The sequence below is a fragment of the Scatophagus argus genome, chromosome 7 (assembly GCF_020382885.2).
Source record: "Scatophagus argus isolate fScaArg1 chromosome 7, fScaArg1.pri, whole genome shotgun sequence".
NCBI lineage: Eukaryota > Metazoa > Chordata > Actinopteri > Scatophagidae > Scatophagus > Scatophagus argus.
The window spans coordinates 6757846-6773187 of record NC_058499.1 but is presented as its reverse complement, the minus strand read 5'-3'; the positions used below and the strand labels follow the sequence as shown (position 1 = coordinate 6773187).

Sequence of the window (15342 nt, the reverse complement as noted above, 5' to 3'; positions counted from 1 at the left end):
TCTTTACACAACATCTGCCAATTTTCACAAGAACATAGTGCAACATCATGAATGTCTTCCAGGAGAGAAAATGTACACAGTCGTCCCCAGTTTTTAACAACATCTCGTCTCCCCCCTCTCACCCTGTCTTCGAGTGAAGCTGTCCAGAACAGATATAAACATTTCTGATTTTTACACTGCATGACCTTGTTTTGATAGAAAACAGCCCAGGCCTTATTGTCCTTACACTGTCAACAAGACTTGAACAGGACACAAACATGGTGACAGGTCAGTGGCACAACAGAAGATCAATATATGCACCATGATAAATATGCACCATGATATCATTTTGACGGCTCCTATATAAGCCAGGGCCACAAGATGAGGGACAGTTACAATGAAGAACCTGCCTATGGCTGCAAACAGAAGCACTTTTATCCAAAGCACGACATATTTTGGATCTCGTTCACCCATTAAGGTGTGAGTCTGACCACAGGGTTTCTCCCCTGACCTCTCTGTGGGGTCCTGTGACATGAAGACAGCAAGAACTGGGGATCTTTTCGCTAACCCTCTACCTCAAATAGGCGACACTCTGGAAACCCGTGGCTTATGGAGCCTGTTTTGCTTTCTTTGCCCACTTTGTGTGCACTTATCCTCACGGAGCAGGTGGTGTTGGAGGCTTGGTGATGTGGTGACTTGCTGCAGGGCCAGCTGGTGAGAAGAACCACTAACATGTTAGCATACTGGCACTTGCTTGCCACATTAACACAATAACTGAATTTAAGTTTATTTATAAGATTTATTGACACAATAAACTTTTGCTTTACAACTGAATGCAAACCAAAGCAAAGTTTATACTCTATCAGTGTAGGAAAGCACAAATTCACATGTCAAAGTCAATACAATTATGCTGCACGGAATTTAACTGAATTCAGTTCATTTTGCTCCAGAACTTTGTTGTCATAAGTTCTGGTCTGACGAGGCCCTTAGACCCCAATGAGTACCGTAGGTGTGGCTTGTTAAGCTTCATGCACTTCTACTTTACGTTACCTTGAGAGAATCACCAAGTCTAAAAGCAGTCAGCCGAACCCTTTAAATAAATGTACACAATTTGCAACAGTTTAGAGACTCAAGAAAGGACAAGCTGACCAAAAACTCCATCTGTCTTCAGCTACGTTTCTGGCTCTGGTTGTCGCGCTCCTCTTCCCTCATCTCTCACTTCCCACTGTGCTTCCTGAAGAGGGCGTACAGGACCTTCAAGGTGGCAGTGATGTCCTGAGAGACGATATCTGTCACATAATGCACAGGAAACGGCCAGTGAGTATTAATAATGTGTCATCAGCGCATACCAAGCCCCCGAGGCAGTAAAAAAACATGAGGATGCTTTTACCAACATTAGCTAATAACTGTTCTCACAGCCCGTTCTCACAGGTCATAGATCAGAAGGACAAAAAATACATTAGATAGAAATGTAATCAATATGTCCTTGGTGAGACAAGATCCCAGCAAAATTGCTCCCTGTTGTGAGATGCACTAACTGAGTGAATGTGACATGAAGATGGACTCCACCACTGGCTAACGTAATTAATGCACGCAGCGCGCTCCACTTTTAGACCTTGAGTGCTGGGATTCCTCATTCCATCACAGCAATTATGGCGGTAATTAAAAAGACACTAAAAATGAATTAAATTAGCCACTTGCTCCTGGGTTAGATTAATTGTGCTGGTCCTTACATTAACAGTTATCATGCTGAGGATTTACTTCACAGTCACTGGCTTTATGGCCAGCAGGCACTATTGAGGGGATGTTTTAGTGATTGTGAAAGAGAGATTCAAGCTCAGAGAGAATAGAAAGCATTTTGTCAATAGTGGATCTGCAGGGAAGTGAAGCAGATCCATTTGCTTCTGATTGATTCACACACAGTGAGGCAAGTCGGCAGCTCACTGAGTCATTCGCTCCATTTCACTCTTACTCCACATGGCCAAAAGTGGACACAGAAACATTACACCCATATGTGACTGTTGAACATCTCATTGCAAAACCGTGAGGCCTTTATGTGCTGCTATAACAGCCCTCTATCACCTTTTCCATCTTTGGCACCTGGTTGCAGGGATTTCAGCCACAAGAGCATTAGTGAGGTTGGGCTCTGATGTTGGGAGATAAGACCTGACCCACAGCCGGCTTTGCAGTTCATTCAGAATGTGCTGAATGGCATTGAGGTTGAAGCTCAGTGCAGACCTGTTAAAGTTCTGCCACAGTAAAGTGGGGCATTTTGATTATTATTTTTTTAATGTAGTTTCTAAATTAATTGACTTGAAACCATAAAGTACCTTAATTAAATTCTTGTTAGAAGTTGGAAGCACATTTAATTTAATCTTCTCATGTTCTTATATTTAATATTAATGCGGTTTGTAGCATTAAAGGATAGGTTCACGAGTGTGTGCTTTCTAATGCAATTTAAAAGCAAATGATGGAGGAGGGGTGACAAAATCCACAGACAGCCTGCACAATAACAAGTTTATTTAAATTTATTATGGGGTCTAATCAGTTTGAGTTTGGACATCCTCCAGAGTTTCAGCCTCTCTGGACAAAACGCACCCTTTTTTGGTTCCTTAGATGGTGTTTTCTTGTTGAACTAAACACTGTAACTTACCCACATGATACCCTCATTTTAAACTGTGCTTAGTTTTGAAAGACTGTGGATTTTATCCTCCATCACCTAGACTGGAATTGTCTTAGAAAAGGGAAGGGAAAAGTTAATACTTCAGTCTGTCTAAGAAATGTACATTTATACATCAAACTGAAACTTTAAGTTCAGAAAAAACAACTCTGAAAATGTTTAGCAGTTAAGACACACATTCAAAATTCAGTTTGAGTCTGTCTGTGGTTCTTGGTTAGATCACAGGTCCCTTCATTTCCTTTGTCTCTCTATCCAAAGTCTGGTGAAGGCAAAAAAGAACTTTAAAAGTATTAGATTAAGGTTCATCACCCTTCATGTCATAAAATCTACTACATGAGTGCATGTGAAACCAACAAATTATCAAGATAATCTAATCAGATTTATGCTCTGAATGCCTGTCTCACATTGGGAGTCTTTTACTGTTATGTTTTTTGTTACTAAACCAAAAAATTTCACATACTGCTCATCCTGTTGTATGATCATTCGGATCAAAGCTCAAAATCAGGCCACAAATTATAAACTTGCGATTTAATGGCTAGAAATCTGATAACCAGCAGCTGCAAGTTGGAAGCTGACAAAATTTCCATGCGCAGATAGAATCAGAATATTTCTGTCTGATAACTGGGTGGTGTACAGTAGCGGTGCTCATGAATACAGATGACGGCTCTTCTTCCACACTCACACACACACACACACACACACATAGCAGATATAGCCATGGCGCTGGGGTTAAATCCCTGTGTCTATCAGCGGGCACCAGAGTGACATCGTCCCCTTGAGAACGTCTCCCTCACTGCTCCTCTCTAAATGAATGATGATGACCTCGGACTGAGCCAATCATCTGCAGTGATACTCAGAGCGACACTCATTCATATTCAGCGTGCCGTTCCTTCTTTACCTCCAAAACGCCGTCAGACCCACACTCCTCCGAGAAGTGGAGATTAACTCAAACCGCCGGAGCGAACCCCTCCCCCCCTCCTCCTCTCACATGCAAACAGATTTTGGCGTTTCCCTGTCACACAGATAAATGCTCCTGATAGAGGATACCATCTGAATTAATTTGACATTGCTGTCTTGGAGTTGCAGGGATTTTTATTTTATTCTTCTGTTGCAGTTACTTTACTCCTTCAGTCTGGCATTTTAATGTTAGTAAAAATTTCCTCACCCTGTGGTTCAACGCTGGACACTTGAAGACCCGAGTCATTAAGGAGGTCCAGGGCCAAGGTCACATTGCGAAGCTGGAGGTCAGAGGGGGAAAAACATCCAGACAACATGAGTAATTTGATATGTAATTTTGTTGTGAAATTTATTAAAGATCTACAAGTGGAATAACCACACTGACTGTTAGAGTTGAAGTATTTACATTTCCTACGATAACCTTCTAATATCTCATATCTGTGGCGATTTCTTACAGTCATTGTGGTTATTTGTACGGGTTATGAGGTAATTAGGCTAATTATTTTAAACATCACTGTGTGACTATAATTAAGTTACATAAGCAGTTAGTTTTGACTTGTTTCTCGTTGGGTTTAAGGATTTTTGTCAGCGTCAAACCATGACAGTAAATCACGGCGAGAGAATAAAAATTTCAGATGTTACTCTCGTGAATTTTTAAGAGCTACTTTGAAACATTTTTTACCAAGAGTTAGATGAGAAAGAATATTGATCTATTTTAGCAAATTTCATTTTTTTCAGAAGAATCAATTTTAATGTAAAGAATTTGAGTTAAAGTTAAGAATGTGAATTGAGGCCTTATAGGTCATTTAAACACGTTATAATCCCAATCCCAAATGTGTGAGACAACCTTCTATCATGTATTCTGCAATGACTGATGTGTCATGTGTTCGTCACCAGTTTTTTAGTGTTTAAGGTGTTAAAAAAGGTAGAATAAGGAGTGTGCCAGTGTCTTCATACAGTAAGTTACTCATGCACTCGTCATATCTGTGATAAAAGAGTCATAACTTTTTCACGGACTCATCCTATTGCTTCGAGCAAAGTGAGATCAAAGATATCATTATTACAAGTGAGCCATGACACACTGTTAATCACACATCTAATTTCATTATAGGAGTTGTAAAATCTTAATTTTATCATATGATATATTGTAATAAGCTGTTACAGTACTGTAGCTCATCAACTACTTTGCTCTTGTGGGGAATTAGATTAACGCAAATTAGAAATGAAAATAATTTTGTATTAGAATAATGCAGATGGTGTCTATAGCAACGCTTTCACAAAAGATCGGTCAAAAATGAATTCTAATTGAAATTATTCGCTTCTCTTTTGACCGTCCGCAGGAAGAGGGATGAGGATGGTGATGATCAGGGTGATATGAAGTAATGAAGTTAAGTGTTTTAAGGGTGTCGCTGTGTCTCTGGGGAGGGGGATAACCCTCTCTCACTAATGTGTTTCCAGTCCATACAGAATCCATACTGTACCATCTCAGAGGAATTGACAGGAGTCAGAATGAAGTCATAGAGAGGGATGAAGAAGCCTTCCAGCTGTCCAATCAGCAGCAGCAGAATCACGCCGTCAGCAAACTAGACAGAAAGCACACAGGACATTGGAGCCTGTCGGTGGAAGATGATGTAACCTCAGGGGAAGTAATCAGTCGGTCTTTTGTATTTTCCCTTGAGAATCTATCAGTGCTAAAAAAAAAGAGCGAGTGCTTCCTGTTGTTTTTCACCTGTTTGTCCAAATCGGCCACCTGCAAACCCATAGTTGACATGTTCTGGTTGACAAAGTGTAGGATGGCCTGAAAAAAGAACAATGTTGGGCAGTTTCAAATACAACATGATCTTATATCGCTGACACACAGTATTAAGGTGTCAAACATGTTTTATACTTCATCAAGATGTGACAAAAGCTTTTGGTTGATACAGTCAGAGTGATCTTATAATCTGCCGTTTATTTCAAGGACTTTGTTACCCTCATGGTTTGGCATTATTTAGGCTGAGATTTTGTCTGAGTTTCATTTGGTTTAAAGCAGGGAGTTTACGGAGCTGAAGAGCCAGGAGTGAATACTGAACTTACATTTATCAGGTGGCAAGAAACACGACTCCAAATGAATGCTAATGTTGCTCCCTTTCATTAAAATACGCATCTGTTTAGACATCACCTGGACTCTGAGAAACTAAATATTTGGAATTTAACAATGCCAACATCTAATCGTCTCAATGATTAATCAAATAAACATCAAAAAGCTTGTTTCATTATAATCAATAGCGGCCCAATTCGAAATTGGAGCTGAAGCTTTTAGTTGATTTAGCATTTAGTTATTAACAGTTACACTAATTTCTCATACAAACGATTAGTTTATCCTTTCTTAACACAGCAATATTTGCTCACTGGCTGTGGCGATGAAAAGGTTAACTCCTTAAACTACCTCAGCACTTCTCCTCCTCCTCTCCTCGTTATACCTGCTTCACCGTGTTGACCTTGTGAGCCTCAAGCTTCAGCAGCTGCTCGATGGGATCTTCCCCTGGGGTGACCAGACAGCCAGAAAAATGTGTTAAAGTCACTCTGGGCTGTAATGCTGTTTTGATGACATTCAACATGTCAAATCGACTCAACCTCCGACTGCTCTTTACTTACTCTTGGTATTGCTGGGGGAGTCTGAGCCTGCATCCCTGTTGAAAAGGCCCAATAAATAAATAAATAAATAATTATTCGAACTCACATCTGCAGCATCACACGGGACATGTGCTCACCGTTCCTCAGTCAGGACCTCCGTCTGTATTTCTGATTTGATTCCACTTTGGCTGACCTGAATGGAAGATTAAATTTGAGAAATTAAATTAAAAAAATAAATTGAGAAGCAACTCCAACAAGCTGTGTTTAAGGCAGCTTTGGAGCAGGAAAAACAAACAAACAAACAAAACAAAAAAAAAAAAGTCCAAGCTGAAACTCACTTCCACAACTACAACTTCAACCTTCACGTTCGGAGGCAAAGCCAGTTCAGGCTGGAAACATCTCACCATGGCAACCAGCAGATGAATAGTGGCCAGGAGGTCTTTGTTGTGGATGACTGGCAGGCGGGCAGCAGAGAACAAAACGCGCAAAAAAACACCAGCTTGCATGGTTATGACAGAAATCACCACTTCTTTGTACAGAAACAAAAAAGGACACAAAGGATCTCAATCTTATAAAGCAATCAAACCCTGTTTTTGATGCTATTTATGCTGACATTTTGCAGCAAAGCCATTCTGTGTATGCACACACTCTGTGGTTAAACTACCTGTTGATACAGCAGTTTTCACTGAGAGACAGCAAATATTGCGGTGTTAAGAAAGGATAAATGAATCATTTGTCTGAGGACTTCAAACTCACGCTGAATCTATACTGACAACCGCATGGGAGAAAATAGTGTAACTGTTAATAACAAAATGCTAAATGCTTCAGCTCCAGTTTCAAATTGGGCCGCTATTGATTATAATGAAACAAGCTTTTTGATGTTTTTTGATTAATCATTTAGACTATATAAGACCAACATGTTTTAGTTAGTCTTACAATACAGTTGTTCTTTATACAGCAAGAACCCGGAGTGCACATGTTTGGCTTCTCAGCAAAGCAGTTTAACTGTGCTGTGCTGCTGCGTGGAGGACTACATGTGCTCAAGTGTTGTTTTCGCTCACGCCATGATTGAAAGATCAGATCACTGGTTGCTGTAGTATTAAACCGCACTTAACCACAAATCAACCAGAACTGAAATCATAGTTTTGAACTGGTCAAAATTCAACTCATGTTGAAAGAATCTGGACATTCAAATTAGACATCTGATCAGATTTCAGTCAGGTTGTCTTTTTGGTCATACGATGCATGTAGGAGCATTTGGATGAGTGAATGCAATCTCCAAACACTTGAATAAAATTTAAACTATTATAGTGGCTGCTCTTTGCTTTCTAAACTCAGCACTGGGATGAATAAATGAATCACTAACAGCTGATTCAAACACCATAATGTCAGTAAATTTCATCTCTACCACAATCCCTGACAGGTGGTGTAAGCTAACATGGCACCGTTGAGCTCACACCAAATTCTGTGGTAATCCAAAGATGTTGCCAGAAGAAGAGGAGAACATTTGTTGACTGGTTGCTTTGTTGTTGAAGCCCAATCGGCTGCATGACTCACGTTTGACGTTCCACTTGATCCGGCTGCTGTCCCCCTGGCCCAGCCTTTTGTCCAACTCCTCTAGGATCACTTCCAGCTTGTGGATCTGAGCAGTGCTTGTCAGTGCCATCTCCTCCACAGACAAGTGCACACCGGCCAACCTGGCTGCAAAAATCAGGGAATCATCATCTGTAAGGTTTCACTGGCAACAACTGTGTTTTGGATATAAGAAATGACAGCTTTTATGTGAACTACAATGTTAAATATTTGTTAGTTTTCATCTTCAAATCTCAATAATGACTAAGAGACAGTAAGGCGATGATAAATGACTATAAAATCATACAAATGTTTATTAACTCACACAGCAGGTGATGAAGCACTAGTCCATCATACAGATCCTCCTCCAGACTTTGAACCACTATGTGCTCCACTTTCAAAGTGCTATTGATCCAATAAATCAATGTCTACCAAGACAAAATTAATTGCACAGTCAGATACACCAAACACTTTCATCTTCTTGCATACGTGTTTCTGTGGAAAATGGCAAATGGAAAACAGCGAGAAACCTCGATTTTTTAATTCCATCCATCAACTTTCAGATAATATGATTCTGAAGTAGACGGAAATGCTGACAAATACAAAGTAATCCCTCAAAATAACTGATATTTCATTTTGTTTTTTCCTCCCAATTCTACATATGAGACATTCCAGGTTTATTCAGTTATTTATTCATTCATTGCCACTTGCAATCAGAATGTGGTTTAAAGTCTGATCCAGCAGACTCTTGCTGACTTCTTCCTGCCACGGCTCACTGATCTGCCTCCCATCGCCCCTGATAATTATGTTCATTAAAATTTCACTGATCCTTCCACCTCTCTCCCTGCATCAGATATTATTCATGCTCTTCACTCCACACATACATGCAGGCTCTGTAATGTATTTCCTGTGTAGCATTTATCTCCAGCCCACTCAGAACACACAGGGAGTCTTGGATCTGCAGTAGTCCAGGACAGGCTTTGATAAGGTGGTAAATGTTGAATAGGAGACAGAGATTCAGACAAAGGTCTGTATGCAGATAACAGGAATTCATCTCTTACCTCCTTTAACTTCTCCAGTTTGGGGTCCTTTAAAGACGCTGGCTGAATGAGCCTCTGCTTCTCTGCTGCATGAATATAAACTGCACTGGTCAGATTGTGTACATGGTGTGTGTATAAATAGTGATTTGCATACTGTAATTGTGTGACAGCTCCCCAACACAATTTATTTATTAAAAGACAATACACACACACAGACAAGTGGAAAAAGTACCCAAATCTTTTAGTTAAGTAAAAGTAGCAATGTCCCCCTGTATGTAAAAGCACTCTGTTAGAACAAAGAATTGCCGGAAACTGCAAAATGTACTTAAAGTATTAAAGTAAAAGTACGCATTGGGCAGAATAGTCAGTGTCATATCATATCTCTGGAATAAGCAGTGTTTTAGGCTGCTGGAGATCAAGCACATTTAATCTACTTTGTATACTGATGAATAATCTATAACATGGTAGCAGTTTAGTAAAAACTACAGTATTTGCCTCTGAAATGTCATGGAGTAGAAGTACAAAGTTAAGAAAAGTAAAGAAAAGTACCTCAAAACCGTATTTTGGTACATGTACTTAGTTACTTTCCACGGCTGCACACATACTCTACATTTTTGTTGACCCTTTTCCAGTACATGACTTGTATGTATTTTTGGAAGTGTGTTTCCTCCAGACAACCCATGCACCCTTTCCATGTATTCTGAAAATCAATTAGCAGAGGCCTGAGCCTTGCATGAGCTGCATAATAAATCACGCTAAAACTTCAGACTGCAATTGTTCATCTTTGTGGTGTAATATTGCAATTTAAAGACAAATCAACATATCAATGATCGCGTGAAATGACAAGCAATGTGAGAATTACCACCTGCAGTACAGAGGCCCAACATCTTTATTATTTTTATCCACTCCCAACTATCTCAGCAGAGTTGTTTCCAACTTAATGACTAGCTGGTGAACATAGTGGAGCATTTTGCAGCTGAAGAGCCTGCTATTTCTCCCAGGAGGGAATGGTTTTAAAAAAAGAGTGAATATTGAACTTACGAAAGCCAGAAATACAACTCTAATGATTGTTAATGCTGTTGTAAAGAGGCAATTGTTTGCCTACAAGTTCATACTGTGCAAAGCAGACAAAAAATCAGTTATTTAAGGTTTATGTACAAACTGACTTGAAACGTCTGCACTGCAAGACTCACCAACGAATGATGTCGAACTGATATTCATTGCAACTGATTACACAACTCAAGTCTGCTTATAGGTTTTCATATCAATCAGAAAAGGAAGGAAACAAATGGCTTCTCACGAGTAGAAAAAAATATATTTAAAGTTCTAAAATGCAACGGCATGGCTGATATTTCAGCCGTCTGAGTTGTCCTAATCAAGGCGCTTTTTAATCCTCCTTTTTCTATTTCTTCAGTATGGACAGCCACCAGTAATTTCTTTCAGTGGATATAAATGTAGCAGAGTAATGTTTTAAGATACACTCGAAAATCTTGTGACTCTAAATGCGTTATATAAATCATGATGACTGACTGAGACCAATTGCTATAATAAGAGGGCAACTAAAATGTATAACAGGATATTTAGCAGTTTATTTAATGCACACATACCCTGAAAAGACTCGGTGCCATCCTCTTCGCGACACTCTCCATCAGTCTCCATCGCTTCTCACCTTCTCCTCAATGTGAGATATTCACAACTTGTCAACAAAAAAAGCCTGCAGAGGAGTCAACTGTGAGGAGAAGTACTTCAATATAAAACAGAGAAGACTGAAGAAACGCTTTGTCCATCAACATCTCTGGCAGAAATTCACTCTTTGAACATATTTTACTTACTGCTGTGTAGCTTTATTGTTATCTATCTTGTATTTCTAATTTTCTGATTTTCGGGTATGAAGAACAAAGTCTTGTGCTCAGCTCAACTACAATGAATTTCTAATGTTGGTTTCTGAATTAATTTTAAAAGGGCTGTTTTTGTCAGAGTGCGTCAAGAAGTTTCTAAAAAGCACAGAGAAGGCCAGAATGGTCAATGGTCAAAAACTTGTCAAACCAAAGAAGGAAGTTGTTAAGTTTCCTCACTTCCTTCTGTCTTCTTTAGTGACACACCTAGAACTGAAAAGATCAAGTACTGTAGATCTCCACAGATCTGCAGGGCTGCACCTCTCCATATGAACATTTTTGAATCATACTGTCTGAGACAAGCACAACAAACACATAAAGCAACGCAGTTTGACAAAACAGACGTGACCTGGAGCATGTCACTCTGTTGTTTCCTGGATCTGAAGAGGAGAAAAGCCTCGGTGAGCAACTTTTCTTTTCCTGTGTGTTTTATGTGTGTGTGGCTTCCTTTTCCTGGGGTTGACAGTAACTTTCAAACAAGGTCATAAACAAAAAAGTGCTTTCGAATAAGCTTACCTTCAGCACTCTGAGCGACTTGACACAGAATTTGATGAGTTCAGCTGAACTGAATTCCTTAACTGATGTCAACTCCTGTCAAAACAGCGACAGAAGAAGTGGAGGGCTGCACTCAATCTGAATAGAGCCTCTTGTGAATTCTATCAACAAAAAATGTCTGACTGGACTCAATTTCAAACCGTTAGAAAATAACATGTCACTGGGTCGGTGGAAGAACGGAAGATAAGCACAAATAAGAGGATGTGGCAGAGAAGAAGGTAGCACTTCCCCCTTTTGATACTGGCTTTGTGCAGTGTTTTCAGTTAAGTGTGTTCATGTCCTGTGTCACAAACTGCATTCGAGGCTTTAATAAGTATGTGTCGAGATTGAGAAAACAAGGAAGACTCTTGGGTAGGCCTACAAATGTATTGTTTAGAAAACCACACTTGAGGGAGGCCAAGAGAAACGTGACACTCAGAGGCCTGAACCACTCAGACTCAACTCACACATCTCCATCTGCGCCCGGCTGGTTCAATTTGCTGTCATCTGGTCTCCAGCCTTCTCCATTCTGTATGTGCACTGGCCTTGTTGAAGAAAAGAGAAAGGACCACCCATCAGCTTGACGAAGGGGCAATTTGGGGGATGTAGAAGGTTACCATAGCAACAAAGGAATGAGACAAGAAAATAAAGGCCTAAAATAAACCCATAATTCCTTTAGATAAACCCAAATTGCAGGAATTGGCTGTTCCAAAGCCAATCTCGCACAAAAGCCGGAGCAAATCTAACCTATCACGCAAGTAAGAGACAAAATGAAATTCTCATTCTGTTTGATTCCAGGCGTTTATTTCTTGATTGGCAAGATAAAAAAAAAAAAAATGCACAGGGGTGAGCCATCTAGCATCTAGCATCTAGCACGGTTTAGATTGACTCATCCACTCTCAATAATTCAGCCCGGCTCTAAAATAGATGAGTAGTTGTGCACTGTACATCTTAGCAGGTCCCCAGGTGGCGCCGCAGGACCAGCTCTGCCTCAGGAGAGCAGTGAGAGGTCCATGTGTCCTCGAGACTCGTCCAAATGGCCAGTCAATATGAAAATACTCTGACTGGGGCTCTCCTGGGACAACAAAGGCACGCTGCACTTAAAATATAGCGTGAGATGTGGTGTGCATAGTTCAGAGTAAATAAGAACCATTCACAGGTCATTCAGCCATAAAAGCAATATATATATCCAAATATCCAAAGCATTTTTAGATAATATATTTTATATTATAATACAAAGCATTTCAAGTTTCTCAATGGGATAGTTCAACATTTTGGAAAACATTTATTCAATTTCTTGTTGAATGTTTGCTCAACATCACTTTGCTATCCGTCAAGTAAATACGAAGATACGAGCAAGCTGCCAATTATCTTGGCTGAGCATAAAGATGGAAACGGTTTGGGGGATACAAATGCAAAATTCTGTGTATTTGGTCAAAGCTAAGTTAAGACCAGGGTGTGCCTTTGTGACATATAACCTAAATTATTATGCAACAGAAGTGTTTATTATCTGTAAAAAATAAATAAATAAAGTTTGCAGTAACTCAAACTACAGCTACAGAAAAAGGGTTATTTCATGTAACAGCTACCTGAAGAGACAGCTGCAGCTAGACTTAACTAAAGCTAACTAAATTGACTTGCTGTTTTTTTGTTTTTGTTTTTGTTTTGTCTAGCTGCTACCTATAAATATGTTTTTGTAACTCTGTGGTATAGTTTGTTTACCACATAACTTAATGAAGCAGCTAAATCCAGTTGTGATGAAGCTTAAAAGCAAAACTCGCTAACAATACTAGCTTAGCAGAGTGGCATTATCTGCCACTACAGCTTTTGGCTATGGACAGTATATCATCAAAATAAAGTTTTAAATTTAAAAAGAATGCGGTTAAAATGAACAAGAAAACTTCCTGAACACACTTTGCTGATGGATTTTCCCCTTCAGTTGATGAGGACTATATCAAAAGACAAAATGTGCACATTGCTGTCACTACTCTTTTGAGTATTATGTAAGTTCCATGGCTGAGATATAATGTGAGGTGTTAAGTGAGCTTAGGAGAGAGAGTGAGAGGTCTGAGCAGATTTAGTTAACTTTGAACGAGATCAGACTAGCAGTTTCCACCCGTTTCCAACCTTTACGCTAAGCTAGCTGAGCTAACTGGCTTCTGGCTCTAGTGTTAGCTTGATATTTAGCAAACATGAGAGTGGTTATCAATCTTAAAAACTCTTTTCAAGAAAGTAAACAATGTATCGCCCAAAATGATGATCTGTTACGTACACAAAGCATTTTCAACTTTCTTAAATATTCTGTGATGGAGAGTTGAATTTAACACACAAATGTTGTCTAGTTATTATTATGCTCTCATACAGTTTTCCCTTGACAGCTAGTCTGTGTATTCAAATGCAGGCTAAAGGTTGCAGGGTTCCTTGGGTTGCAGTTAACATTCGAGGAAGGAATAAATAAATACTGACATTTGCAGAAGATTAAATACTAACATTCATAGCCTTTTTCAGGCTACTCCCCATGGGTCTTTTTAATTCCTATATAATGATAACTTTCAGTCCCAGTTGGTCTCCTCCAGTGTCCAGACTGTAATGCATAATGTCAGCGCAGACATAGGACAGTGTTCAAAGTAATATCAGGGGGTGAAACTGCAAAAGTTCACTCTGAGTTTTTGTAGTTGGTGAACAAGTTGTAGAGAACTCTGAGGGTGGACTTGAGGTTCAGGTTGACAACATCTGGAAAGCAAAATTGAGACAGCGGAGATCATTAGATTTTACAGAACTTGAACCCTTTTGAAAGGTTTCAGGGGGAAATTTGGGCCTGTACAAAACAATTATAAAAGAAAAATTGTTTCCTTGGAACATTTAAGCACAAGCTGCACTACCATAAAATCATTTACAATGCAAAAGGAGCTTCTTTTATGATTGCCGTTGGACTACTTTCCTTGGAAAAGAAATAGAGCTTAAAATAGCTTCCAAGAATTTGCTTATTACCAGGATACAGGCTCAAAAATACTTTGTTCTCTTTGTCAGTAACATGATGTACTACATAATTGCTTATTTGCCTGTTATAATTCCTCTCCACAACTAGGTCTTTGTTAAATCATTTAAGACAGGTTTGTGGCTTGAGACTTATCTTTTCTTAGAGACAAGAAAGGGGGTTTTGGGAACCTCTGAGCTAAGTAATAATCATCATAATAGCAACAAGGCGCTGAAGCCAGTAAGCCTTGATTTGATTTTTTTTTCTTTTTTTTAACCATAAATGCTTAAATGCTTCTCTTAAATTAAAACAAACTGGACAACCAAGTATAGCTCAAAGCTGAAAGAACTCAGCAACAGTCATCCAGCATTAGAGTTTGAGGGTGAGGCAAGGTTTCCATCTGCTGGACAACCTTTAGTATTACTGCTACCTTTTAAATGGTCCACTATTGGCGCAAAAGACTTGTAATTTCCTCCTTGCCTCCATAAAATCTTCTCATGTTTTATGTCTTCTATCCGGGCTCAGGAACAAAGCAAAACTTCTGTAATGTATGCTATGTCGATAAAATACCTTCTGGTCTGGCTTTGGGTTTCTTCAGACCTCCATCCTGCATCAGCTCAAAGGCAAAGGACACATTGTGAACCTGACGGAACGCAAAAGGGAAGGTCAGTGTATTGGTAAGTGGATAAAAAAAATCTTCTCATTTGACCAACAAATTTGAGTTTTTGAGGGTGTAATCACCTTCTGTTCAAAGCTCTCAGGGGTGAGGAAGAAGTTGTACAGAGGGACAAAGTAGTCTTCCAGCAGGCCCATCAGTAAGACCAGGTACACTCCATCAGCAAACTGCACGCACACAGACACACTGCATGAAGATTTACACCACATCCAATATTAAAACTACATAAGTAGATCAGAATAGATTAAATGCATTTGAAAATGAAATCGTGCATGTGACGCGTCACTGGCATCTCTACCTGCGATTCCAGTTCAGTCACTTCCAGGTTCAGTTTGTTCAGGTGTTTGTTCACAAAGGTGATGAGCGACTGGTACCAAGATGAACAAATTATTAATCATGTTTATAATAAACTTATA

The 15342-nt window shown here is 39.5% G+C and overlaps 2 protein-coding genes and 1 long non-coding RNA gene across 9 annotated transcripts in view; 1 reads left to right on the top strand and 2 right to left on the bottom strand.

Annotated features, from left to right (window-relative positions):
• Nucleotides 1–764: 764 nt before the first annotated feature.
• On the bottom strand, nucleotides 765–11563 carry parvg (parvin, gamma). 3 transcript variants are annotated; one of them, XM_046393390.1, is made up of 13 exons: nucleotides 11256–11563; nucleotides 10452–10588; nucleotides 8866–8930; nucleotides 8130–8232; nucleotides 7790–7933; nucleotides 6571–6686; nucleotides 6370–6425; nucleotides 6254–6288; nucleotides 6079–6140; nucleotides 5346–5414; nucleotides 5098–5199; nucleotides 3825–3897; nucleotides 765–1268 (listed from the first exon to the last, which is right to left on the bottom strand). In XM_046393390.1, exons 2-13 carry the CDS (start codon nucleotides 10501–10503, stop codon nucleotides 1195–1197), a joined length of 951 nt encoding a protein of 316 aa, XP_046249346.1. In that variant the 5' UTR covers nucleotides 10504–10588; nucleotides 11256–11563; the 3' UTR covers nucleotides 765–1194. The 3 variants fall into 3 exon arrangements, with proteins under 3 accessions (XP_046249346.1, XP_046249345.1, XP_046249344.1); XM_046393389.1 differs by having other exon boundaries at nucleotides 10452–10573; XM_046393388.1 differs by having other exon boundaries at nucleotides 10452–10558.
• Nucleotides 10934–15342, top strand: part of LOC124061513 — a 17430-nt gene continuing 13021 nt past the window's right edge. For all 3 annotated transcript variants that reach the window (XR_006843765.1, XR_006843766.1, XR_006843767.1), the window contains exons 1-2: nucleotides 10934–11140; nucleotides 14849–14927. This is a non-coding gene — a long non-coding RNA (uncharacterized LOC124061513). The remainder of the gene's footprint in view (nucleotides 11141–14848; nucleotides 14928–15342) is intronic.
• The window catches only part of parvb (parvin, beta), a 13736-nt gene continuing 11268 nt past the window's right edge, over nucleotides 12875–15342 (bottom strand). For all 3 annotated transcript variants that reach the window (XM_046393385.1, XM_046393387.1, XM_046393386.1), the window contains exons 10-13: nucleotides 15225–15293; nucleotides 14992–15093; nucleotides 14821–14893; nucleotides 12875–14006 (exon numbers count right to left, since the gene is read on the bottom strand). In XM_046393385.1, the coding sequence (XP_046249341.1) occupies nucleotides 13930–14006; nucleotides 14821–14893; nucleotides 14992–15093; nucleotides 15225–15293 (321 nt within the window). In that variant the 3' untranslated portion in view covers nucleotides 12875–13929. The remainder of the gene's footprint in view (nucleotides 14007–14820; nucleotides 14894–14991; nucleotides 15094–15224; nucleotides 15294–15342) is intronic.